The sequence below is a fragment of the Nematolebias whitei genome, chromosome 3 (genome assembly GCF_014905685.2).
Source record: "Nematolebias whitei isolate Nwh7 chromosome 3, NemWhi1, whole genome shotgun sequence".
In the NCBI taxonomy this organism is placed as follows: Eukaryota; Metazoa; Chordata; class Actinopteri; order Cyprinodontiformes; family Rivulidae; genus Nematolebias; species Nematolebias whitei.
This window is the reverse complement of record NC_056500.1, coordinates 59,455,697-59,482,382: the sequence shown is the minus strand read 5'-3', so window position 1 is coordinate 59,482,382 and position 26,686 is coordinate 59,455,697. Positions and strand designations below refer to the sequence as shown.

At 42.8% G+C, this 26,686-nt stretch overlaps 1 protein-coding gene across 1 annotated transcript in view; it reads left to right on the top strand.

The window, feature by feature from the left end:
• Window positions 1–1,265: 1,265 nt before the first annotated feature.
• The window catches only part of cc2d2a (coiled-coil and C2 domain containing 2A), a 238,481-nt gene continuing 213,060 nt past the window's right edge, over window positions 1,266–26,686 (top strand). The window contains exons 1-12 of the mRNA XM_037698350.1: window positions 1,266–1,467; window positions 1,588–1,669; window positions 1,826–1,879; window positions 2,076–2,159; window positions 2,236–2,380; window positions 9,469–9,539; window positions 9,652–9,753; window positions 9,829–9,912; window positions 9,992–10,189; window positions 10,287–10,443; window positions 10,537–10,673; window positions 10,761–10,892. Coding sequence (XP_037554278.1) covers window positions 1,874–1,879; window positions 2,076–2,159; window positions 2,236–2,380; window positions 9,469–9,539; window positions 9,652–9,753; window positions 9,829–9,912; window positions 9,992–10,189; window positions 10,287–10,443; window positions 10,537–10,673; window positions 10,761–10,892 — 1,116 coding nt within the window. The 5' untranslated portion in view covers window positions 1,266–1,467; window positions 1,588–1,669; window positions 1,826–1,873. The remainder of the gene's footprint in view (window positions 1,468–1,587; window positions 1,670–1,825; window positions 1,880–2,075; window positions 2,160–2,235; window positions 2,381–9,468; window positions 9,540–9,651; window positions 9,754–9,828; window positions 9,913–9,991; window positions 10,190–10,286; window positions 10,444–10,536; window positions 10,674–10,760; window positions 10,893–26,686) is intronic.

Genomic DNA, 26,686 nt, shown 5'->3' with positions numbered 1-26,686 from the left:
CTTAATTTTTACTTTATTTTACTTTATTACTATTCGCACCTTATGTCGAAGCAAATTCCTAGTTTGTGAACCTCGTTCATTGACATGGCAATAATAAACTGATTCTGATATAGACCACTTTGTTTTGAGCTGCTTTTCAGCGTTATGGAGGAGGATACAGCGGTGACGCCATAGACAAACACAGGAGTTGTTTTTGTTTTTTTTCTTCTGACTATAAAAATGGTGGTCGAGACGGGAACAGCCCCACATGCCCCCAACGCAGTGACGTATGTTCCAAAGCTCTATAAAGTACCTTTAAACCCATAGATATAATACAATCTATCCATCCATCCATCCATTATCTTTACCCGCTTGTTCCATTTTGGGTCACGGGGGTCGCCGGTGCCCATGTGCAGCAATCACTGTGCGAGGGGCGGGGTACACCCTGGACGGGTCGCAAGTCCATCACAGGGCCACATAGAGACAAACGAGACAAACAACTGTTCACTCTCTCACTCACACCTAGGGACAATTTAGAGTTACCAATCAGCCTAACATGCATGTTTTTTGGTCTGTGGGAGAAAACCGGAATACCCGGAGAAAACCCACGCATGCACAGAGAGAACATGAAAACTCCACCCAGAAAGTTCCCTGGACCGGGGTTTGAACCAAGGACCTGCTTGCTGAGAGACAGCAGCTCTACCAGTTGCGCCACCGTGCTGCCATAATAATATATATATGTAATAATAATCATTATACATACATATATATATATATATATATATATATATATATATATATATATATATAAATATATATATATATATGTATGTGTGTGTGTGTGCATATGTATATAATAATATTATATCTATGTTTAAACCTACTAGGAGGTAGGTGGGACAGACCGCTACATATGGGGATGATAACAACTAATAACGGCCATTCATTTTATTAAGGATGTGGAACTAAATGGAAAATTAGTTCAGACTCTACCAACAAAAAGGCCCTTAGGACAATTTCGATCTGTAAGTCTTTGCAAATATTTATTTACTTAACACCTCTGGTTGTTTGTTTATATAAGTGTTGTGTTCTTCTGTAAACTCCATTCATTGGTTTGTTGTATACTTGTGATTCGCTTGAATAAAGATTTTCGTGCGCATTTGTGACTTCTCGGACACCGTAGTAGGCGGGTTTGTTTTCGAGAAATGTCTGATTGACAGTTAAATTGACGAATTGAAATCGTGAGTCTGTAGTGGCACGCACGCGCTGCTATGGTAGGTGGAGAAGTCGTTTACGTGGTTACTAGGCAGCAGCGCGCTAACGGAGTTCATTAGGAGAAAAATACGATGCTCTGACAATAATAATACATTTAAGCACAAGCCAAACGTACAAAATAATTTATACGCAGTTTTCTAGTTTCCAATTTTATGACCGGATTTTTCTCATCTTTAATACTTAACTGCCGTCCGCAACCCTGGATTCTTCAAGGTAAAAATTTCTACTCGGCATAAACCCGTGAAAAGCAGTACGTGTAGTTAGACCGCATTTTGTGCTAAATGCTAAAAGCTAAAAGGCAGTTCCGATTTAAAATGAGCCTTTTTCTTTTAGCGACTTTCAAGAAAAACTGCGGAAGAAACGACGGGCTTTACGAGAAACGTTGGTTAAAAACAAGCCAGAGGATGACGTTCAGGTAATCTGTTACTCCAAAAATCAGTTGACTGGCGTAGACTGAGCATGCGCCATTTTTAACATGTTTGAACATAACCAAGGGGAGCCGGGCTCATTTTATGTCACACTCTTTGTAGAGGAGCTGCTAACGTGTTGGTAAATGTAACTTACTCGATAGGCTCTGGTTCCCTCTGCCAAGTTGAATGTGAAGAAGCAACAAACTACAATGCAGGTTGGTTTGTGTTTTGTATGGGTTGTAGCTGCTCTCTGTGTGCTGCTGGTTTCTCAACTCCAGGCTCCTTCTCTCCCTCTTCAGATTTGTGCATTGAAGTGTGATGTGCTGTTGCTGTCTGCAATATAACGCTGCTAATAATAATAATAGCTGTATGTGTTATTAAAAATAATGATGCTGTCTGGTTGTGTTGCAGCAAGAAGTTGAAGGCAGTGATGGAGACCCAGGAGAAACTCTCAAAAGGGCATTAAGGGCTCAAAGACAGAGGCGAAAAAAGAAGGTGCATCTTTCTTTTAGTTTTCTGTAGTTTTTAACCTAATTTGCTAACACCACTGTTTGCTTTGTTTGTTTATTAGCTGCTCAAGCAGTCTTTAGTTATGGATACACATGACGATGAAGATGCAGAGGAGGTTTCCACTATTCAGGACTACAGTGCAACATCAGCAGATAAGACGGATATTTTAGTGGTTTCAGCAAAACCTCCAACTGGTTCTCGCATAGGTTTGTTTTGTTGTCTTGGTTTACACTTTACATTTGTAACACATGTTTTGGGTAACTGGGTCACTTTACCTCTAAATTGCATCCAAATACACAGAAGGGCTGGATGTCACTGATTAAAGTATCTGCTTTCATTGTGCAAACAGAAGACGATCATCTGACAGCACTGTGGCTCCAGAGTCAAAACTTTCTAATGGTCTATTTCTGTTTGCACAATAAAAATGAAAATTTAACATTTTTTCTTTATGTTTAAAAGTTTGTCATCTGCGAAGCACCTGATTCAGTTATTGCTGTAAGATGAAGAGAGAACCCTGTTTTATTGCACTAAAAGGCAACTTTTACAACTGGAACATATTCTAAGAAATTTTGAAGGGGCTAAAAGTTCCAATATCAGTAATAATAATAATAATAACTGGCATAATGGCAAATAAAATCTATGACCACCTATTGGGGAATAAAATGCTACCTGAAGAACAGAAAGTTTGTAGGAAAGCAAGTAAGGGATGCAAAGACCAGCTTTTTATAAACAAAATGGTAATCAGCGATACCAAAGGCAGAATGAAAAACATGAGCATAATGTGGATAGACTACAAGAAAGCTTTTGATAGCTTACCCCACTCATGGATCCTACAAAACCTGGAGTTCTATAGAGTGAACCCAGATATCATTGACTTCTTGTCAACAGCTATGCAAACCTGGTGGACACAGATGAACCTGTTCTATTGTGAAGGAAGCATACAGACTGAGGAGATTGAGATCAAGCAAGAGATTTTTCAAGGTGACTCGCTATCCCCATTATTGTTTTGTATTGCACTTATTCCACTCAGCAGCATGCTCAAATGAGAAAAAAGCAAGGATACGAGGTTAAAAAAGGACAGCAAGTCAATTATCTGCTGTACATGGATGACCTCAAGCTCTTTGCCAGAGGAGATACAGAACTGAATGCTGAGCTAAATGTAGTTAAAAAGTTCACCAATGATACACGAATGGAATTTGGCCTGGACAAATGTGCTAAAGTGACCTTCCACTGGGGCAAACTAACCCCAGACCTAGATATCACTTTCAGTGACAAAGAAACTATCAAAAGCCTGGAACTTGGAGGTATCTACAAGTACCTGGGTGTGGATGAGTGTGAAGGCATCCAGGATGAGTCCATGAAAGCCAAAATAAGGAAGGAATACTATTGGCACATCGGAATGGTTCTCAAATCAGAGCTAAACTCACAGAACAAGATTGCTGCAATCAACTGTTTCTCAGTGTCAGTGGTTGCCTATAGCTTTGGCATTCTCTCATGGACCAAGAAGGACATCAAGAATATGGGCTACAAGACCAGGAAATTCCTGACTTTACATGGCCTGTTACACTCAAGAGCTGATGTTGAGCACCTGTATATCGCGACGCCAGGGAGGACGTGGGCTGCCACAATTTGATACCGCTGATGAGGCAGCGATAGCAGGGTTGTGTGATTACCTGGAGCAGTCTGATCAAGCAGTTGGCTTATCCAACTTCTTTGAGACTTCTAGAAGACATTAGCACAACACAAGTCCATCATTCAGAGAGGTCATGAGATAAAAAAACAAGTATAATGTGCCAGTAGGATCAAACATAGATCTTACAAAAACCAATCTTTGTGCTTAAGATCATGGCAGCCCGACTAGAACGTTACAAGGAAAAGCCACTACATGGCCAGTTTGCTAATAATGTTGACAAGCATTATGTGGACAAAGAATTTACTCACTCATGGCTGTGGACTCAAAGGAAAAACTGAAAGTTTAACTACTGCAGCACAGGACCAAGCCTTAAACACACACTATCACCAAAAATGTGATGGCATGCAGGTCAGCAGCACATGCTGTGTGTTGGGAAGCAGAGGAGTCCATTAGTCATATAATAAAAATAATAATAATACATTTTATTTGAAGGCGCCTTTCAAAACACTCAAGGCCACTGAACAAGAAATACAAGATAAAAAAACAATAAAACAATAAAATACAGATATCAATAAAATCAAATGCTAATAATGATAAAATACATAATGACATTAAACAGAATAAGCAAGTTTGAAAACATGAGTTTTAAGGTTAGATTTAAATGAGGGCAGAGAGTCAGAATTACGGATGTGCTGTGGAAGAGAGTTCCAGAGACGTGGGGCTTTGCGGGAGAAGGCTCTGGATCCCATGGTTGTTAAGCGGGCAGGAGGTATTACAAGAGAGATGGATAGAGAGGAGCGAAGACTTCGGGCAGGTGTGTAATAGCGAAGAAGATCTGTGAGGTACAGAGGTGCCAAGTTATGGAGAGCTTTGAAAGTGAGGAGGAGAATCTTAAAGTCGATGTGATATTTTATGGGTAACCAGTGAAGATCTTTAAGGATAGGGGTGATGTGTTCCTTCGACGTAGTTCAAGTGATTATTCGGGCAGCTGTGTTTTGAACAAGCTGAAGTTTATGGATGATTTTGAGAGGAAGATCTGAGAAGAGGGAGTTACAGTAGTCTAGTCAAGAGATGGCTAGAGCATTGATAAGGATAGCTGTGCTGGTGGGGGTAAGAAATGAACGGAGACGGTTGATGTTTTGAAGATGAAAATATGCAGACCGAGTAAAGTTATTGACATGAGATTCAAAAGATAATGTGCTATCAAGGATGACACCCAGACTCTTAGCTGTAGGGGAGGGAGAAACTGTGGAATCATTAACTTTAATTGTGAAACTGTTGCATTTGGATAGGGTAGATTTGGTGCCAACAAGGAGGAATTCTGTTTTGAGTTCAGTTTAAGAAAGTTCTGTTTAAACCATAATTTGCTTTCACAGAGGCAGTCTGAAAGGAAGGATAGTGGAAGGGTGGTGGAAGAATGGTGTTGGACTTGGTGGAGAGGTAGAGCTGGGTGTCATCCGCTTAGCAGTGAAAATTAATACCAATTTTTTTAAAGATAAGATCAAGTGGAAGAAGATAAATGATAAACAGTAGAGGACCAAGAACAGAACCCTGCGGTACACCTGAAGTAACTGTGGAGGACTGTGACTTCAAGTTCTTGAGTTGGACAAAGTGCTGACGGTCAGAGAGAGAAGATTGAAACCAATTTATAGCAATGCCAGAAAAACCAATGGAACGTAATCTATCGAGAAGAATATTGTGTGAAATGGTATCAAATGCTGCACTCAGGTCAAGGAGAATGAGAATTGATAACAGTCCAGCGTCGGCAGAAACCAGAAGATCATTGGTGATTTCAATCAAAGCTGTCTCAGTGCTGTGGAGGGGGCAGAAACCTGACTGAAGTTCTTCAAACAGATTATCAGAAAGATGACTGTGAACCTGGGCTGCAACTGTTTTTTTCGAGTATTTTGGAAATAAAGGGTAGGTTAGAAATTGGTCTGAAGTTATTTAAGTCAGTTGGATCAGCACCTGATTTTTTAAGAATTGAAGTTATTGCAGCAGTTTTGAGTGATGGTCGGACAAAACCAGAAGAGAGAGCTAAATTAATAATCTTCGTTATTAGAGTAGATTGAGAAGGTAGACAGGCTTTAACTAAGTGTGTAGGAAGTGGATCAAGCTATAGTTTATAGTTTCTGGCTGCAAAATATTGGCCCCAAAAGAATATCTGGAAAGCCACAACAAGGTTGGGTCTTACCTGCACTGAGCTTTGTGCCAGAGAATGGGTGTAGGTACAAACCGGATTCCAAAAAAGTTGGGACACTAAACAAATTGTGAATAAAATCTGAATGGAATGATGTAGAGGTGCCAACATCTAATATTTTATTCAGAATAGAACACAGATCAAAAGTTTAAACTGAGAGAATGTATCATTTTAAGGGAAAAATCTGTTGTTTCCAAATTTCATGGCGTCAACAAATCCCAAAAAAAGTTTGGACAAGTCCATTTTTACCACTGTGTGGCATCCCCCATTCTTCTTACAACACTCAACAGACGTCTGGGGACAGAGGAGACCAGTTTCTCAAGTTTAGAAATAGGAATGCTCTCCCATTCATGTCTAATACAGGCCTCTAACTGTTCAATCGTCTTGGGCCTTCTTTGTCACACCTTCCTCTTTATGATGCACCAAATGTTCTCTATAGGTGAAAGATCTGGACTGCAGGCTGGCCATTTCAGTACCCGGATCCTTCTCCTACGTAGCCATGATGTTGTGATTGCTGCAGAATGTGGTCTGGCATTATCGTGTTGAAAAATGCAGGGTCTTCCCTGAAAGAGATGACGTCTAGATGGGAGCATATGTTGTTCTATAACCTGAACATAGTTCTCTGCATGAATGGTGCCTTTCCAGACATGCAAGCTGCCCATGCCACAAGTGCTCATGCAACCTCATACCATCAGTGATGCAGGCTTCTGAACGGAGCGTTGATAACAACTTGGGCTATCCTTGTCCTCTCTGGTCCGTATGACATGGTGTCCCAGTGTTCCATAAAGAACTTCAAATCGTGACTCATCTGACCCCAGAACAGTCTTCCATTTTGCCACACTCCATTTTAAATGACCCCTGGCCCAGTGCAAATGTCTGAGCTTGTGGAGCTTGCTTAGAAATGGCTTCCTCTTTGTACTGTAGAGTTTCAGCTGGCAACGGTTTATGGCACGGTGGATTGTGTTCACTGACGATGCTTTCTGGAAGTATTCCTGAGCCCATTCTGTTATTTCCTTGACAGTGGCATTCCTGTTTGAGGTGCAGTGACGTTTAAGGGCCCAGAGATCACGAGCGTCCAGTAGTTTTACGGCCTTGACCCTTACGCACAGCGATTCTTCAGGATTCTCTGAATCTTTTGATGATGTTATGCACGGTTGATGATGATAACTTAAAAGTCTTTGCTATTTTATGCTGGGTAACACCATTCTGGTATTGCTGCACTATCTTTCTGCGTAACAATGGTGGAATAGGGGATCCTCTTACCATCTTGGCTTCTGAGAGACACTGACACTCTGAGAAGCTCTTTTTATACCCAATCATGTTGTCAATTGACCTAAATAGTGTTAATTGGTCTTCCAGCTGTTCGTTATATGCTCAATTTCCTTTTTCCAGCCACTTATTGCTACTTGTCCCAACTTTTTTGGGATTTGTTGACACTGTGAAATTTTGAATCAACATATTTTTCCTTTAAAATGTTACATTTACTCAGATTAAACTTTTGATCTGTCATCTGTTATATTACGAATAAAATATTGACATTTGCCATCTCCACATCATTGCATTCAGTTTTTATTCACAATTTGTTTAGTGTCCCAACTTTTTTGGAATCCGGTTTGTACAACTGACCAGTGGTATGAGCAAAGGACTGAGAAAGTGGTTGACAATGGCGCTTATGTCATCATGTGGGAGATGACAGCATTTTGGTTGGCCTTGTTGCTGTTTTAAGTGCTTTATAAATAAAGTCGTATGGTATGGTATGACTATCCCTACTGATCATACAATCTCTGCAAACTGGCCAGATATTATGCTCCATGACAAGAAAAACAAAATGTGTTACTTGTTTGATGTGACTTTCCCGAATGACAATAACATCCTAAAGAAAGAAGCTGAGATAATAACAGTTACAAGGACCTGGAGATAGAAGTCCAATGCATGTAGAACACAAAAACTCAAGCTATACCAATCGTAAATGGAGCTTTAGGAACAATGAAGAAAGGATTTCAAGAGCAACTAGACAAACTCCCATGTAGAGTCAATGCCAAAGAAATGCAAGACTGTGCAGCTAGCGTCTGCTCACATACTTTGACGAGTACTCAGCTGAATACCAGCCGAGTGCAGAGATTAAACTGAGGGACCTGGTTGGCCCCTGGTGAAAGAACCAGCAATAAATGAAGATATGCTGAGATAATATTATTAATAATAATAATAATAATAATAATAATCTGAGCTAAGAAAAAAATGCCTACATTTTGATGTATAAACTATAAAAGTAGTATGAAGAGAATCAAGATCAAAACAAAAGTAAATTGCTAATGGTAACCATGCACTTGTGTCACCCTGGTAGCATTTTTAAGAGGCAAACAGAAACATAGACTGAAAAGAAAGTAAGCCTCAAATAGTCATTGTGAAATATAAAGGCAGTATCTTTAAAATTCTTAAACTATGAGCAGCATACCATACCATACCATACCATTTTATTTATAAAGCACTTAAAACAGCGACAAGGCCAACCAAAGTGCTGTACAGATAGAACACCAGTTAACACACAAAGCAATAAACAAAATGAAGTAAATCAGAATACAGACATAAAAACGATGCAGATAATAAATATGACGACTAACCTTTGTGAAGCAAACAGGTTCAAAACACGGATCCTCTGGTGTTGAAAGCTACTGAATAGTAGTGGTTTTTAAACGGGATTTGAAAACCGAGAGGGAGGGGGCCTGTCTGACAAGCAGATGTAACTAGTTCCAAAGTCTCAGGCCTGCTACAGAGAAGGCCCTGTCACCTCTGCACTTAAGACGAGTTCCTGGAACTGTGAGGAGCAACTGGTCCGCTGACCTCAGGGAATGTGGTGGGACATACGGCTGTAGCAAATCAGAGAGGTGGGGGGGACTGTTCAGCGATTTGTAGACATACAGGAGTATTTTGAACTGGATTTGAAGGTGAACCGGTAGCCAGTGCAGTGAAGCCAAAACTGGAGTAATGTGTTCTCTTTTGAAGCAAAGACTGATGGTCACACATGGCAATTTTTTATGTGTTCATAGTAGTTTAGGAATGTAGGAATAAAAACAAATTAAAAACAACATTATTTTCAGTTTTGAAGACAAAACTTCAAGCTAAAATATGACCTAATTGTGTGGAAGCTTGGGTGTGGTTTCTGCAGTCTGAGGTGATTTGAGCTATAAATCCTATAGCAGTGAGGACCACTTGGTGGAAAAAGGCACAAATGCCTATATTTAGATAAGTAATTTGTACATGTACAAATAAATTGTGTAAGTAAGAAGAGTTAGTAGAATTTTGGAAAGCTCCAACATCTCAACATTTACTGTATAGAGTCATTAACTGTAGAATATTTAGTGAGAAAACTCCAAAAGTTATTTAATTTAAGCTGTGAAAAGCTGTAAAAATCTCAAAGTGACTAATGTAATTATTGTTTTATAATGCTTGTTATATTCTAGGTTTAAGAACTCAGCCTTTCTCCAGCTCAAAGTACTTAGACACCTTGCAAGAGAAGCTGAGAGCAGCAAGGGTATATACTTTTTTCGTATACAGTACTTCTGTTTCATACACATTCAGATGTGTGGACTTATCAGTCTGCATGGAATTCTGTTGACACAGCGTATATGGATCTTGTATTGCAGTCTAAAGTAGAGAAACTTCAGCAGCAGGAGGCTTCTGTACGGCCAGCCAGTCGACTCCAAAGGCTCAGAGACAGAGACTCTGTAACAAGGTTTGGCAGAGAGGTGAGTTCACCCACAGCTGCACACATGTAATCTAATACAGCAAGAGAACTTGATTACCGGTACTCTGTTTTTTAGCAGGTTGATCCAGTCAGTGCAGAGAGAGATGAGGACCTTTCAGCTCTTCGTAGCAGGGTCAAGTTCCAGGAGGCTGCCCGAAGAGTAAGGCCTACATTGAGGTGGAAACATACGACTTAGTTATGACTGTATTTATATAATTGCCTATTTGTTGACAATGCAGGTAGAAGAAGACCTCCCATCTGCTGAGGAGGCCTACAATTTCTTTACATTCAACTTTGAGTTTGATCATCCGAACAAGTCAGAAAAACTTGGTAGAAAAAGACAGAAACAGAGAGAAACCACCGAGGAGGACAGAGGGGAAGCTGAGGTGGAGGGAGATGCTGAAGGAGAAGATAATCAAGATGATAATGTCATCCAGGTAACATGAGCTGAGTTTGTTTGGATAATTATTTTCCATCTGTTTAAGCATCTGGAAATTATTAAGTGAATGTCTTGTTTTGTGTGTCCCACCTCAGAGGGAAGATGCTCCCCTGGTTAGAAATGGAGAGGATTTATTTGTCATTGATCAATCGCTCCAAGACTTCCTGGTAACAAAGAGGACAGAGTATGTTGGCTATCAAAAACGTCTTCAACGAGACAGGGAGCTTTTATTCACACCAAGCTTTCGAACAGGTAGAATGTGCTCTAATAAACATCGTGATTCATGTTTGTGACTTTCAAGTTGCAGTTAAGTTTATTAACTGCAACTGTGTTTTTATTTTACAGTTCCTACCTCTGTTAAGCTGCCTGAAAACACGAAGCCTCGCTTTTTGGAAGATGAGGGTCTCTATGTAGGGGAGAGACCCCACGTTTCTCTGACCAATGAGAACATCATGGAAAATCGCTTTTTGAGAGCAGAGGAGGTGTCATTAGCCAACATGCTGGATAGTTCAAATATATGTCCTTTTTTTATTTAGTATTTATACGGATGAGTTTTGTGTATGTTTAAGGGAAAGAAGTGGTTTGGAGATGATGGTAAGATCATGGCTCTGCCTGACCCCATTAAAGAGTCATCCACGAGACCCCCTTTGTTTCACATGGAAGGAGACCTGGATCCTGCTCTGCAGACTGTGTACAGAAAGGTCAGAAATGCTCACTAATACTTTCTCAGTATCATGTGTTTCACACTCGTTTTTCACATTATACACTGGAACTGACACAGCATCTTCAAATCTCTGACTCTTTATGTCTAAAATTGAAAATAAAAAGGTGTGATTGGCATTTTAGTACAACATAAAGGGTAATAGGAGACTTTTAGTTAAGATTTTAAAAGACACCAAGATAAAAATGTAATGGCAAGAGATTTCAGCCAACAGTTTTTTTTTTTTTTTTTTTAAAGAAAGGAGCTGAGCTGTCCACTGATCACCACCTGGTAGTGAGTTGGATCAGATGGTGGGGGAAGATGCTGGACAGACCCATCCCTCCATCTATCCATCCATTATCTTTACCCGCTTATTCCATTTTGGGTCACGGGGGTCGCTGGTGCCCATGTCCGGCAATCACTGTGCGAGGGGCGAGGTACACCCTGGACGGGTCGCAAGTCCATCACAGGGCCACATAAAGACAAACGAGACAAACAACCATTCACTCTCTCACTCACACCTAGGGACAATTTAGAGTTACCAATCAGCCTAACATGCATGTTTTTGGTCTGTGGGAGGAAACCGGAGCACCCGGAGAAAACCCACGCATGCACGGAGAGAACATGCAAACTCCACCCAGAAAGGCCCGGGACCGGGGTTTGAACCAAGGACCTGCTCGCTGACAGGCAGCAGCTCTACCAGTTGCGCCACCGTGCTGCCCTGGACAGACCCAATAAATGGTAAATGAACTATACTTATATAGTGCCTTTCTATCTGATCCAGATACTCAAAGCGCTTTACAGTACAATCTGTGTCCTCATTTACCCATTCATACAGCACTCTACTAGATCTATACAAAGCTAATTGAGCAAATCATTCTAAAGAGACTAATCAGAGCTTTATCACATTCATACACTGATGGGACACACAATGGGGGGTTAAGTGTCTTCCCCAGGGACACTTCGGCATGTGACTTCTGGTGGATTCGAACATCCAACTCTTGCATTGGAGGACGACTGCTCTAACCACTCAGCAACAGCAGCCCTAACGTGTAGTGAGGGTTTGCTGGGAATGCCTGGCAGAAGAACCCGTCAGAGAAATCTTCAACTCACACCTCCGGGAGAGCTTTAACTGCATCCCAGCTGAGGTGGGGGACATTGAGTCTGAGTGAGCCATGTTCCTCACCTCACTTGTTGAGGTAGCTGCCTTGAGCTGTGGCCACAAGGTTGTCGGTGCTTCTCGCGGTGGCCATCCACGAACTCGGTGGTGGACACCCCGGGTTAGGGAGGCTGTCAAGCTGAAGAAGGAGTCCTATCAGGTCTTGTTGGCCAGTGGGACTCCGGAGGCAGCTGAGGAGTACCTGAGGGCCAAGCGGTCTACAGCCATGGCTGTTTCTGAGGCAAAAGCTCAGATGTGGGAGGAGTTTGGTGAGACCTTGGATAACAACTCTCGGTCGGCTCCAAGGAGATTCTGGCAAATCATCAGATGGCTGAGAAGGGGAAAGCAGCACTTTACTAACACTGTATTCAGTGAAGGTGGGCTGCTGTTGACCTCAACCAGTGATGTCGTCGGGAGGTGGAAGGAATACTTCTCAGACTTTCTCAATCCCACCAACACGTCTTCCATGGAGGAAGCTGAGTCGGGGGACTTTGGGGTTGATCCATCCATAACTGTGGCTGAGGTCGCCGAAGTAGTTAAAAAAACTCCAAGGCCTCAGGGCTCCGGGAGTGGATGAGATTCACCCTGATTTCTTTAAGGCTCTGGATGTTGTGGGACTGTCTTGGTTGACACACCTTTGCAGCATCTTGTGGACATCGGGGGCAGTGCCACTGGATTGGCAGACTGGAGTGGTGGTTCCCCTTTTCAAAAAGGGGGACCGAAGGGTGTGCTCCAATTATAGGGGCATCACTCTCCTCAGCCTCCCTGGTAAGGTCTATTCAGGGGTACTAGAGAAGTGAGTCAGATTGTTGGTCGAACCTCAGATCCAGGAGGAACAATGTGGGTTTCGTCCTGGCAATGGAACACTGGATCAGCTCTTTACCCTCACTAGGGTCCTTGAGGGGTTATGGGAGTTTGCCCATCCTGTCTATATGTGTTTTATGGATTTGGAGATGGCATTCGACCGTGTTCCTCGGGGTTCACTGTGGGGGGGGTGCTCCGTGAGTACGGGATTGGGGGCCCGTTGCTACAGGCTGTTCAGTCCCTATACAAGCGGTGCAAGAGCTTGGTTCGCAATTCGCATTGCTGGTAGTAAGTCGGATCCCTTCAGGGTGGGAGTTGGACTCCACCAGGGCTGCCCATTGTCACAGATTCTGTTCATAACGTTTATGGACAGAATTTCTCTGTGCAGCCAGCGGGCGGAGGGTTTTGGTTCGGTGGCCTCAGGATTCCATCTCAACACTTTGCAGATGATGTGGTCTTGTTGGCGTCCTCATGCCATGATCTTCAGCTCTCACTGGAGCGGTTTGCAGCAGAGTGTGAAGCGGCTGGGATGAGAATCAGCACCTCCAAATCTGAGGCCATGGTCCTCAACTGGAAAAGGGTGGATTGCTCTCTCCAGATCGAGGGTGAGGTTCTGCCTCAAGTGGAGGAGTTCAAGTATCTCAGGGTGTTGTTCACGAGTAAGGGAAGAATGGAGTATGAGATTGACAGACAGATTGGTGCAGCGTCTACAGTATTGTGGACTCTGTACCGGTCCATTGTGGTGAAGAGAGAGCTGAGCTGTAAGGCAAAACTCTTTGTTTACCGGTCGGTCTACGTTCCTACCCTCACCTATGGTCACAAGCTCTGGGTAGTGACCGAAAGAATGAGATTGCCGATACAGGTGGTTGAAATGAGTTTCCTTCGCAGGGTAGCTGGACTCTCCTTTAGAGATAGAGTGAGAAGTTCGGTTATCAGGGGGAGACTCGGAGTAGAACCGCTGCTCCTCCACATCGAGAGGAGCCAGTTGAGGTGGTTCGGTCATCAGGTAAGGATGCCCCCTAGACGCCTCACTAGGGAGGTGCTTCAGGCATGTCCGACTGGGAGGAGACCCCGTGGAAGACCGAGGACACACTGGAGAGACTATGTCTCTCTGTTGGTCTGGGAACAACTTGGAATCCTCCCAGAAGAGCTGGAAGAGGTGGCTGTGGAAAGAGATGCATGTGCTTTCCTGCTCAAGCTGCTGCTCCCTTGACTTGACTTCGGAACAAGCGGAAGATGATGGATGGATAGATGGATGTTTTTTTTTTTAATTCGATTAACCTGTCATAATAGATGATTTCTTAATTATCACCCACCAATAGTAACATTGTTTTAGCTTGTGTGTGTTAGTACACAAAATATTTCATGAACCATGAATGTAATTTCAGTATATTTGGAATAATCATTAGATATACATCTATAACTGATTAACTTTTGGAATCAAACCAATTCAAGATGGCTACTTAAGCACATCAATCTTAGCAAACACAAAAATTATTTTCACTCCGTCAGTTTTACAGATATTGGGTTAAGTTTTGATGTGGTAGTAACTGAGAGTCTTTCACAACTTATATTTCAAGGACTGATGGATTGCTCAAGAATTTTTTTTAATATGTTTATTAAACATTTATTTATACAGGAAAAAGGGGGCGGGGGAAAAATTAAATAAAAGTAAGACAAAACATATCTCATACAGCACATATACAGATAAATCAAATAAGATTGCATGTATGTAAATTACAGCCATTACTTGTAAAACAAAATAAAAGTTACCTATTCACAAATATACTTAAAATGTGTACATCATGTCGGTTTACATTACTGACCATTTAATTTTGAGACAATCCAAAACTCTCCCTTTTTTTTCCCTTGTCCTATCCGGCATTGTGACACTCAGAATTATTGTCTGAGTGTCAAAGTGATGCCCAACAGATTTACTTTCACAAGCAGAGTATTATGGCTGGCCTTAATCCTCCACTTGATATAAAAATTAAATTTTATTAGAATTTGCTTTGGGCTTGTTTCAGATGTAATGGACACGGGGATGAAAAACAAAGAAGAAAACAAAGCAGAAAAGTGGGAGAAGGGTTCAAAGGTAAAGAAGGAGATAGGAATAGAGGAGAGAGAGGGATAAAGAGAACACAAAAGTAGATCCAGCCATGGACACCGAGCCCTGAGTCCCGAGGTCATACCATCACCCAACAGAGGTTCGACAGAGCCAGGGCACCCAGGCCCTGCCAGGCAGCCACAGGGCGGGCCGGCACACACCCCACCACCCAGCCCCAGATGCTGAGAGCCGCCAATGCACCGGCGGCAGGGGGGCCCACCACCAGAGGGGAGCACGATGGGGGAAATAGACCCCATATTAAATGGGGGGCCCAAATTGATCAGAGAGAGGGGACCACCTAAAACCCAACCCGAGACATAAACAGACACACAGAGACAGCCCGACAGAGCCTCTGTCGGGCCATTCATGCGCCCCACTCACCCAACAGCGACTGCAAGCCGGCCCTATGCCGGGGGCCAGAGCAGAAGGGAGCAGCAGTTGAGGAAGGCCGGCCCAGTGCACCAAGGACCAGGCACCCCAACAGCCCCACACCACAGGCCCGTAGAAGCCCCGGCATGCCACCTACGCACCCCCCCATACACACAGCACCCCCCACCACGAATGTCACACCAGGCCGACCAGCCAGCGCCCTGTCAAAGCAAAGCCACACCCCCGACCGCCGCCATACACCACCAACGACCACACACACACAACCACAGCCGACCCCCCGCCGGAACATGGCAGCCATCCCAGTCAAAGGGCCGGCCATCACAACCAGGAACCTTGATCAAAAAATCCGAATAACCCAGGGAGAACCGGAGCACCGGCCCCATCCCCAATCACCCCAACAAGGCCCAACGCCCACCCACAGCCAAGACCCCAACCAGGCAGCCTACCTCCCCTCCCTGCCCCCAACCCCAAATGTCAAATGGAGAACGGGGGTGTAATGGATAAATACATATAAATAATTAACAGGAAGACCCCACTCCTCCCTCCTCCCACTCAAATAAGTAAATGGTAAATGGACTGTACTTATATAGCGCCTTTCTATCTTATTTCAAGATACTCAAAGCGCTTTACACTACAATCTGTGTCCTCATTTACCCATTCATACAGCACTCTACTAGATCTCTACAAAGCTAATTGAACAAATCATTCTAATGAGACTAATCGGTGCTTTAGATCACATTCATGCACTGATGGGACGCACATCAGAGGCTATGAGGGGTTCAATGTCTTGCCCAGGGACACTTCAGCATGTGACTGCTGGTGGATTCGAACTCCCAACTCTCGCATTGGAAGACGATTGCTCTAACCACTCAGCCACAGCCGCCCCGGTGTTGATTCATGTTGTTATATCGTGCGTTTTAAAATGGGGGTTGAGGCGGCGACTGGCACAGACCCACCCCCTCCTCAGAGATCAGGCAGTGCCCGTTCACCTCCCCAACCCTTGCCCAGAACCCTAAATGTCTACATGCTACATATGAGAGTGGGCACAGGTCCCGGAGGTGAGAATAATTACACATCTCACCACCTATATGCCCTATATATGCATGTGTTATGAGAATGTTATATGTGAGTATCTAGGTTGTTTAATAAAATTTATAAATTTAATAAAATCCCATTTTTTAACAGCCTGGGATTTTCCATTCAGACAATACCTCAGTCTTTCTAAGGGTGCATTCACACCTGATAGTCCGGTAGACTCATTTCGGTTGGGGACCAATATTCATGACATTTTGTTTACATTTGAGCTGGTGCGTTCGCATTCACACTGCACTGTGCACTCGAGTCAACCTGTTGAACCAACCTATTCCCCTGCTCGCCTGTGGGGGCGCTGCACCAAGAACTGCTGAAAGAAACGACAAAAAAGCCTCTGAAGACACTTCTTCTTCTGGAAATAAAAACAAAAACGAAGTGGCATCAAGTTTTAGCAGTTTTAGGAGTTATATTTTGTCATTTTTCAAAAATGGACTCAGCATGAGCAGAAGATGAGGCAGAAGACTATGGAGAATGTTGTTTTTCACACAAGGCAGCTGACGGCTCTATATAAGGTAAGAGTGTTTGTTTGCCCTGTGCTGTACTCCACTTTTTGCTTGTGGAGCGGGGCCCGGTCTGTTTGCATTCACACTGTATTCAAACCGCGCTGGAGTTCTCTTCTACCGGACCGAGACCTAGGTTTTAGCCCGGGCCAGAGTTCGCCTTTTTGTTCCGAGACAGAGTTTGATGGTGTGTTCACACCTCCCCAAACGAACCGGACTTTCTAGGAAAACAAGCTAGAGTTTGATTAAAGCGGACTAAACAGGGCTTTTGTGAATGCACCCTAATACAATAACCTCAGAAATTATATTTTTCCACAACTGAATTGAAGGGGCATCACAACCAACCCATTTAAGCATTATGGACTTTTTAGCTAGCATCAGTAGGAATTGTACAGTCTCTTTGTGAGTATTCAGGTACCCGTGTATAAGCCCTAGGAGACACAGCACTGGACAAGGGAGAAGTGTCTGCTCTATAGCGGAGCTAATTTCTCTACATACTGCCTGCCAAAATGCCTCTATAATTTTATACTCCCATAAACAATGAAATCTAGTCCCTTTGGCTGATTTACATTTGGGACAGTTCAAAGAAATTCTTGGTGTGTATTTGCTATATATAGGGAGGTATGTATACATCATGTAAAATATTATATTGCAGCTTCCGGTTCAAGATGGCGGCGCCAGTGTGTTCGGCTTGCCTCTCTCTGCAAACCTTGATTGTTTTTGTAGACACAGACGCCACGGGAAACGCAGCAGCTGGCTGGTCAGACTGAAAGCCTGTTTGGCGTTGGCCGCTCTCTCGTGGGTTTGGAGCCGCATCTAATAGGTTCATCCTGTGGCGCTCCTCAGATCCTTTCAGCTCCTCTCAGGTTCCTGCTGTCAGCCTGGATGAGGGACAATCTGCTCGCTGCCTCTCCCTCCCCCACCTCCGCTTGCGCAGAGTGAATCATCACAACCTGCTGAACCGAGCTCCTCGGATGGATTACACCCCGGCTCTGTTACCTGTTGTCGGCCTGGGAGGGGGCAGCCGGTGTGCTGCCTCACCCTCCCCAACCTACGTGCGCACGGGATGAATCATCACAACTTGTGGCTGCTGGACAGAGCTCCTCGGATGGATTACATCACCCCCGCTCCATCTCATGTTCACATGGCCCTGGTTAATGCTAGATTGCTAACTAACAAGATCTTTATTCTGAAGGATTTCTTCACCTCCCGCGGGCTGGATTTTTTATTCTTAACTGAAACATGGGTAACTCCCGGTGAGTCCAGTGCTTTTTGTGAACTCTTGCCACTGAACTGTACTTTCTTCAGCTCTCCCAGGAGGACAGGTAGTGGAGGAGGAATAGCAACTGTGTACAGGAAGAGGTATTTCTGTAAACAAATCACACCTTTAACATTTTATTCCAGCTTTGAGTTCAACTTATTTGAGCTTGGGTCTTCACATCGGGTGCTGTGTGGTGTTTTATACAGACCTCCAAAATACAACAAGGACTTTCTGACTGACTTTGCAGATTTTTTGGCAGGATTCCTGCCTAAATATGACAGGATATTAATAATTGGAGATTTTAATATCCACGTGTGTTGTGCTGACAAACCGTTGGTCAAAGATTTTTTTACAGCTGATCGATTCTTTTAATTTTGTTCAGTTTGTGTCTGGTCCAACATAAGAATGCGGCCACACATTGGATCTTGTCTTAGCTCATGGTTTTAATGTTTCTAATCTGGAAGTGTGTGATGCTGCTTTCTCAGACCACATGCCTGTTGTGTTTGACATGCCACTTGTCTGTCACTCAGTCAAACCTCGCGTTCCTGCACAGCCCTGTCGGGTCATTACCTCCTCCACTGCTGCTCAGTTCTCTGCAGCTTTTAGTTCTGCCATCAGCTCCAGGGATCCTGTGGGTCCTTGTTCAGATGTTGAGGCTTTCTCCTCTCATTTTAACTCAGCTTGTCAGACTATTTTAGATGCTGTGGCTCCATTAAAGATAATAACTTCCAGACCAAAGCTTGACCCCTGGACTGATGATGTCATACGTGCTGCCAGACACCAGTGCAGGAGAGCAGAGCGAAAATGGAAGAAGGACAAGTTACAGGTGTCTCTCCAAGCACTGAGGGACAGCTGGCATTTCTATCAGTCCACTGTTAGAGCTGCAAAAAAACAAATATTTCTCTGACATCATTTCCACCAACTCTAACAATCCACGTGTGCTTTTTAAAACCATCAGCTCTGTTCTTAATGCCCCACAATCAGCCAGCCCGGAGAACTCCACTGGAGTGTCTGAGAACTTCCTAAGCTTTTTTACCAACAAGGTTGCAAACATTGGAGCTCTCATAAGCCCTCCTTTTGACCCCTCCATCTCTGTCACACCCTCTGCTGTTTTCAGTCAGTTTGAGCTCGTCACCTTGCCTTTTTTAAAAGACATCACTGGTCATATGAAATCTCCTGGATCTCCAAACGATCCCACCCCACCTCATCTTTTTAAAGAGGTTTTTCACACAGTGGCTCCTTTTGTGTCCCAAATCATAAATGGCACCTTGGCAAGTGGACAGGTACCTGCGAGTTTTAAACATGCAGTTTGTGACACCACTGATTAAAAAAACCCGGTCTTGACTCTACAGACATGTCCAATTTTAGGCCTATTTCTAAACTGCCCTTTGTGTCAAAGATCTTGGAAAAAATAGTTTACAGTCAGTTAACATCTTACTTAAACGACCCCAACCTTCTTGAACTGTTTCAATCCTGTTTTAAAACTCACTACGGTACTGAGTCAGCACTGTTAAAAGTTTTTAACGACATTCTCTTAGCCACAGACTCTGGTCACTGTGTAGTTTTGATGCTGCTGGACCTAAGTAAGTAATTAAGTAAATAAAACTTTATTTATATAGTGCTTCTCAAGATAAAAATCACAAAACGCTTCAACAAATCAGATAAACAAAAGCAAAAAACAAATTCAGGCAAAAGCAGATTTAAAAAGATAAGTTTTTAGCTGACCTTTAAAAGAAATCACTGAGTCCACTGATAGGAGAGTTTGAAGAAGAGAGTTCCAAAGTCTTGGAGCAATGGAAGAAAAGGCTCTATCTTCTTTAGTTTTCAATTTTGTCTGGGGGACAGTCAGCAGGCCTTGATCACAGGACCTCAGAGCTCTGATCGGTGTGTAGGGATGTAAAAGTTCTGTTATTCCGGTAAGATCCGGTAAGCTTCCGGTAAGATGGTGCCTGTGTACATGGCTTGCAATCCACCTCTGCTGATGGTGTTCATATTTTTGGTGTTTTTTTTATTTCTCATCTGTGACATCAACGCTCTGCTGGTATATGAACGAAAACAACTTTTGGATCTTCAACCTTGTGGCACCAATGTCGCTTATTTTGATCATTATGAGCGTAACTCTGGACCCCCCCCTGTCCCCCCGCTGCTGGCGGACGTGCTTGCTTACCTGCAGCGAGGCGCGCACCTGCCTCCCCGGAGACGTCGCTCCAGACGCCGTGGAAAACGCGCTGGCCGGCTGGTGAAACTGAAAGCCCTACTTGCTGCCTCTGAACCATCCTCTCCAGCTGATGGTGAGCGTTTCCACCTCTGCTCCTGGCGCTGTACAGATCCTGTGGCGCGCTGTCTGGTCCCGCTGTCGGGGTCCTGCTGTCGGGGTCCCATCATCACACTGGGCCCATGCGCGGCTGGGTTTCCTGCCGGAGGCGCGCATCTATCTCTGCAAATCTGAGGCCGCTGGACAGGACACTGCAACCATCTCCTCCTGTGGTGGATTCTACGAGGATGGCCCTGATAAATGCCAGATCACTGGCTAATAAAACTTTTATTTTGAACGACTTTTTCTGCTGCAACCGACTGGACTTTCTTTTCATCACTGAGACATGGATCTGCCCTGGTGAGTTCAGTGTTTTTCTGGAATTACTACCTCCGGATTGTTCGTTTTGCAATGCTCCAAGGACAACTGGTCGTGGTGGAGGATTATTGGCTGTTTTTAAGAAACATTTGCACTGCAGACAGCTCCATGGTTCAGCTAATTATTCGAGTTTTGAACTGCTCTGTTGTGAGCTGGGCCGCTCCAACCCAGTTCTGTGTGCTATTTTTTTTACAGACCCCCCGGATACCATAAACAGTTTATAAATGAACTATCTGACTTTCTAACTGGTATTCTGCTCCAATATGATTGGGTTTTGATTTTAGGTGACTTTAATATCCACGTGTGCTGCCCAGATAAACCTTTAGCTCAGGACTTTCTAGACCTCATCCAGTCCTTGAACTTTGTGCAGTGTGTTGTTGGTCCGACTCACCAGCAGGGCCACACTCTTGACTTAGTTTTAACACATGGTTTGTCTGTTTCTGATTTAGAAATTGGTGACACTGTTTGTTCCGACCACAAACCGGTTTTATTCAACACCTCATTGATTTGTGAACCCGCACCTCCCCCCACACCCAAGCCCTGTAGGATTTTTAACCCTTCCACCGCCACACTCTTCTCTTCCATCTTTGCTAGTAATTCTGTTTCAGACTCTGAACTCTCTTCTGGTCTTACTACTGTTGTGGATAGAATACCACGTCGTGTTCAAAACGGCGGAGGCGTCGCCCTTCGTATAAAAGATTTATTTGACACAGCATGGGTTACAGATATTCAGAGACAAACAGTTACATTAATAAGATATATGCATATAAATGGAGCATTAAGACCAAACCGCCTCCAGCGTGCCTCTCTGAAAATGCTCAGTGCGCGTGCGTCATTCCCGGCCTTTTATCCCCGTTTGAGAAGGCTAGCTTCCTGATTGGTTCAGCTTCTGTCGCTATGGTTACGACTTAGCCCGCCCCCTCAAGGACGTTACGTCTATATTTCAGATAAGTTTTGGTTCACTGAAATCGGCTTTTGTTTAAAGTTTAACTTGCTATTATACTTTAGGGATATAAAATGATTCGTGTCTAAATTGTTTATGCGTAATAATTAATAACTATTAATTATTACCTACCTCCTGGGTGTTAATTCAATATCTGTTGGAGGTCTGGTGATTCTGTTTTTAAGGCAGATTCATCTTAGTTTCTGTGTCTGCGTTTAAAACTGTTAACACTGTTTGTTTAACGTGATTATACCTTAGTGATAACACTGATTTGAAATAGTTGTTTATTTCTAGGAATAATTATATTATCTAACTTAGTTATACTCTTAATTTGATTTTACTTAGTCAAACTATACTGTTCTAGCTTTATTTATGTTAATCAGTCTGCTCTCTGTCCTGATTTGATTGCTTGCAATTTATCAAATGTGAACTTGTAAAATTATCTTTAGCTACTATGAGATTATATTTAAAGGTCAACTAGTTAGACTTAGCAAACACTTTCTATAAACATAGTTCAACCTTGGAAGAAAGACACACACACACTTTATATGCCCTGACATTTGAGTGCTTGATAGGAATTATAAAAAGGTATAAAATATTAAATCCAACATTCCCTCTTTTGAACTCCCATATTCATGGGAGTTCACCCTCTTTATGGATTTATTTATCAATATGGATGTGACCCAACTTACTGCACTCCCCAGGGGTCCTGGACCAGACCCCTGATCCAACACCTGTGAAAAGTACCACACACATAAACCTTTATAAAAAATACAAAAAAGCAGCAACACACCTCCTAGCGAAAGATAAATAAGTGAAACTATTTTAAACCACCTTTAAAATACCTCGTGGTATTTTAGAATGATCAAATGCCTAATTGAATGGAGTAAAATATCTGAATATTTAAGTTAATAGTTAAGTTTCCAATTGAATCCACAACCCTTCTCTGGTTGTTCTTCAGAATGATTGAAAGGTAAGACTAAATACTCATTAAACAGGAAACGCCAACACCCTCAATTTAAACATTTCTATCTAGCAGGTCTTCAGTTCTCGAGCTTGAGGTGGGAGGCCTTGTTCGTCCACAAGGGTCCTTTGGTGCTCGGCGGGATTCGGCCCGCGGAGTTATCTTCATGTAAAGTCCTCAGAACCATATCAATTTGATTAAACATTCTAAATGACGTGTGTGTATTGGGATAAAACTAAAATCAGTTTGACGCGTCTTCTGTTCTTCACGGTCAGGGCTGGTAATCTTCCGTCCTTACCCGATCCACCCGACCGACTTCAGGCAGAGCGGAGACTTCTTCTCCGATGTTTGCTACTGCCTTTTTCCAACCAGAACAAAGGGGCAAAGAATGAGCTCCCACGAAGGTCCTGTCACCTCCTCCAGGTGTAGCGGGGAGCTGTCTTCAGATCATCCTCCATGTGGTCCAGCGATCGATTCCTCTCCTCTGCAGGGATGCCCTGGTGGGGTCGTACGGGTACCACTCTCCTTCTGGGGACCGATGACATATGATGTTCTGTCCACCACCTGGTGGGGTCTCGTCCTGTCCCTCTTTTCAGCAGGACTCTGTCTGATGTGAGTTTGTCTCCTCGGTCAGAGTTCCTCCCTCCTGATGAGAAAAGCTGGACACGAAAGCTCGCGAATTGTTAAACACCCTGCATGGCCTTATGATTATTCTATCTGTGGGATCCATGACCTGGGCCTGGAAAAACTGACTGTGGTTACTTCTGTAGTGAATAAACCTATTTTCTGAATTATTGGGCATCCTAATGGTTGTTATTGCTACTGATAGGTGTATTATTACACTGCAATGTTATGCTAAAACAGAATTAGTAAAACTAAAAAAATGCTCTTCTTACATGCATCTGTTCACTTGAAGCTGAATTGTGTTACATACTGGACTTCTCCAGGTATACCTGTGTGCTCTCATCCCATCTGTCACCCTTACCAGCCTTCGTCGTCAACCGGTCTACCTACAATTAAAATTAAACATACACAATATAACAATAACAATCAACCACGCCGGCCCCTCTTCCTGGAGCCTGTGGAAGAAACTTCATTAAATCGCTTGCGCCAACAGCATCAATCAAAATACAATATAAACTTAAAAGTTTAACCAACTGACATACAACATTGTGAGAGGAAAAAATATTTAATCTTCCATCCAGGTACCTGTCTGTGCTAGAGAAGGGAAGAAATAGCAAGGAAGAAACAGAGAGAAAGGAAAAAATAAATAAAAAGAGAAAGAGAACGAGGAAAAAATGGTTAAAATCCTTTGTTCATGAAACTTTTTCTTATTCGCCCAATTAAACTCTAAGTCAAGTCCAGTCCAGTCAAGTCAGTTGTGTTTAAAATTATCAAACCACCCTATTTCCCTTTAACATTTGCTCAAATCCACCTCAGGCTAGGGGCGTCCCCCTTTCTGGAATCTGTACACATTACAACAAAGAGAAAAAGATACTTCTGTTAAACTGATATACATATATACAAGTGCAACGTGTTATGTAGGTTTCTGATTTATTAATTTCCCACTGTCAATTTGATTACCCTACATGATATGATCTTTTAATCGCCTCAGAAGAAGTTAATTTTGTATAATTTGTAATGATCTATGAACCGCTTCCTGCTCAGAGCTGCCTACACACCTCCCCCCTTTTGGAAACGGCATTGTTTCAAATCTGAAGCATTACCGTCTGCAATCCACTAACACTCAGATTGAGTATTAGTTACAGAACTAAAAATATGGTCTAGTTTTAAACTTCCCACTACTGTTATTCAACCCAGGTTATGCAAACAATTACCCAACTACAACCCAAGCTCTCCTATAAATCAGCAAAAGTTAATCATTAAATAAATTTCTCCTCTTGTATCAAACCAGACCCACCAAAATTAGCCCCTTCAAGGCAAAGACAATCATCCAGTGTTATTTTAGAAAACATTAGTGAACTCCATCCAAATCAGGCCTCAGGTTTCTCCTGAATGAGACTTCCTGACCTGTATAAACGGAAAATTAAAATCAATATTTAGTTCAGGGGTGTGGAGCATTTGAGGTAATAAAACAATTTCCATCTCAGACCAGTTGGAGCAGGTGGAATCGTCTAGCACTCCCACCTCTGTACGTCTGTGTCCTGTTGTGTCACCTGTCTTAAAATGAGTCTATGTGAATGATTATTATCAAAGCCAGCTGCAGTTTTTGATCACGACCCCAAAGTGCCTAGAAGACCATCACAGAACAAAATGTGGGGTCGACACCTCCGTCCGGCTGCAGTTGATGTTAGTGACCTTGGGCAGAGTGACCACCAGTTCTTCGTTCAGCCTTTATGTCCCCAGATTCGTCTCCGTCTGTTTGGAGACCAGTTCAGCTTTGTGCAGCAGTTCATATCTCAGCATACAGCAAGACTTGACTGGATGTTCTTGCTGTGTACAAACTCCATCACCCCCTCTGGACAGTTAGTTCAGTTTGCTCTTGGACTGTTGGATCTTTGAAAAGTCACGTTACTTGGCTGAAAAGTTCTTTGTTGTTTTGTCAGATGTGCTCGACTGACAACTTATTTGAACCGTCCCATTGGTCAGTTTCACAGACCCCAACGTCAGCGCCCACCTGAACACATCTGTATCCGATCCGGCCCCCGGCACTCGAGAGTCCTGATCAAAACTCAGATGGATGCTGTATGCAGTGAAATGCTACCTTCCATGTGTTGTGGGCCTAAGTAGACTCATCTTCCCACTCCAAAGTTCTGTCATCTCTAGCTGCAGAGAAGAAAAGAGATAATCAAATTATTAAAACCAGATTCAACCTTCATCTGTTATCCACATTAATCGTTAGTCAGCAAGTTTTATTCTGGGACCACAGCGTTTACCCCAACGGAGTCATTCTGGTGTTCTGGATCGTACAATAGATGTTTTAACTGCTCAATTACACAAGAGTGAAAGCTTTAATTAAACACTGCACAAGCCAATTCTTTACGCCTACTGCATAAAATATTCCCCTCCAAACAATGTCCTCCATCTTGTAGAGTATGTGTGTTGACACATCACCTGACAGTGAAGTCCACTCCCAGGGCCACATTATCGTCCAGACCTTGTAAATTTAGGCAGCATGTTAATATGTAATCACTTATTGTTATATAACCAATCTGCAAATCATCTCTTGTCATAACTATGCTTTCCCACTGTATCACAAACAAGATACTTTTAATACAAATCAATTAAGACTATTTATACCCTTCAAGACATCACAAAGTCCATTATCACTGCACAAAAACGTGTACATGCCCTTTGTTCACAAAGTACAACTTCTTAAACTCACCATGTACACCTCTCTGTTGTCCTTTTGCACTCCCAGGACCTGTGTGAAGTCTCAAATAATAAAGTTAAAGTCATGGCGTTTACCCACTAGAATTGTCGTTGTCCCCTAAATAACCTAGTCCCTGCAGCTCTCAGAAGGAAACAGCTCCTAAATGCTAAACATTTCCAATACGTGATCAACTCATGTGGACTGATTACTTAAACTGAAGTTTTCCAATTCGAGTACAATTAAGATTGATTTATTCAACCCAAGTATTTACAATTTGAATTTAGTTATGGCTGTATAATTTAATCTAATTTTTTCAATTTGAGTTTAGTTTCCTAACGTATTTAACTTTTTCAATTTGAGTCCAGTAAGGTATTGTTTGACCAGAATAGAATTCTATATTTTACAAGTGTCAAGGATTTTGGCCATTACTCATTTTATTCTGTTGTTTTGCAGTTGAGTTTAAAACCTGAGTTTATTGTCAATTCCAAGAAGAAAGATAATCTAATTTGTTCAGTACCACCAAGGCCACCCCTACAATATTTCTCTTCCACTCGTTCGCTTTGACATCTCAACCCTCTACTGTCTAAGCTGACTCCAAGATGATTCAAC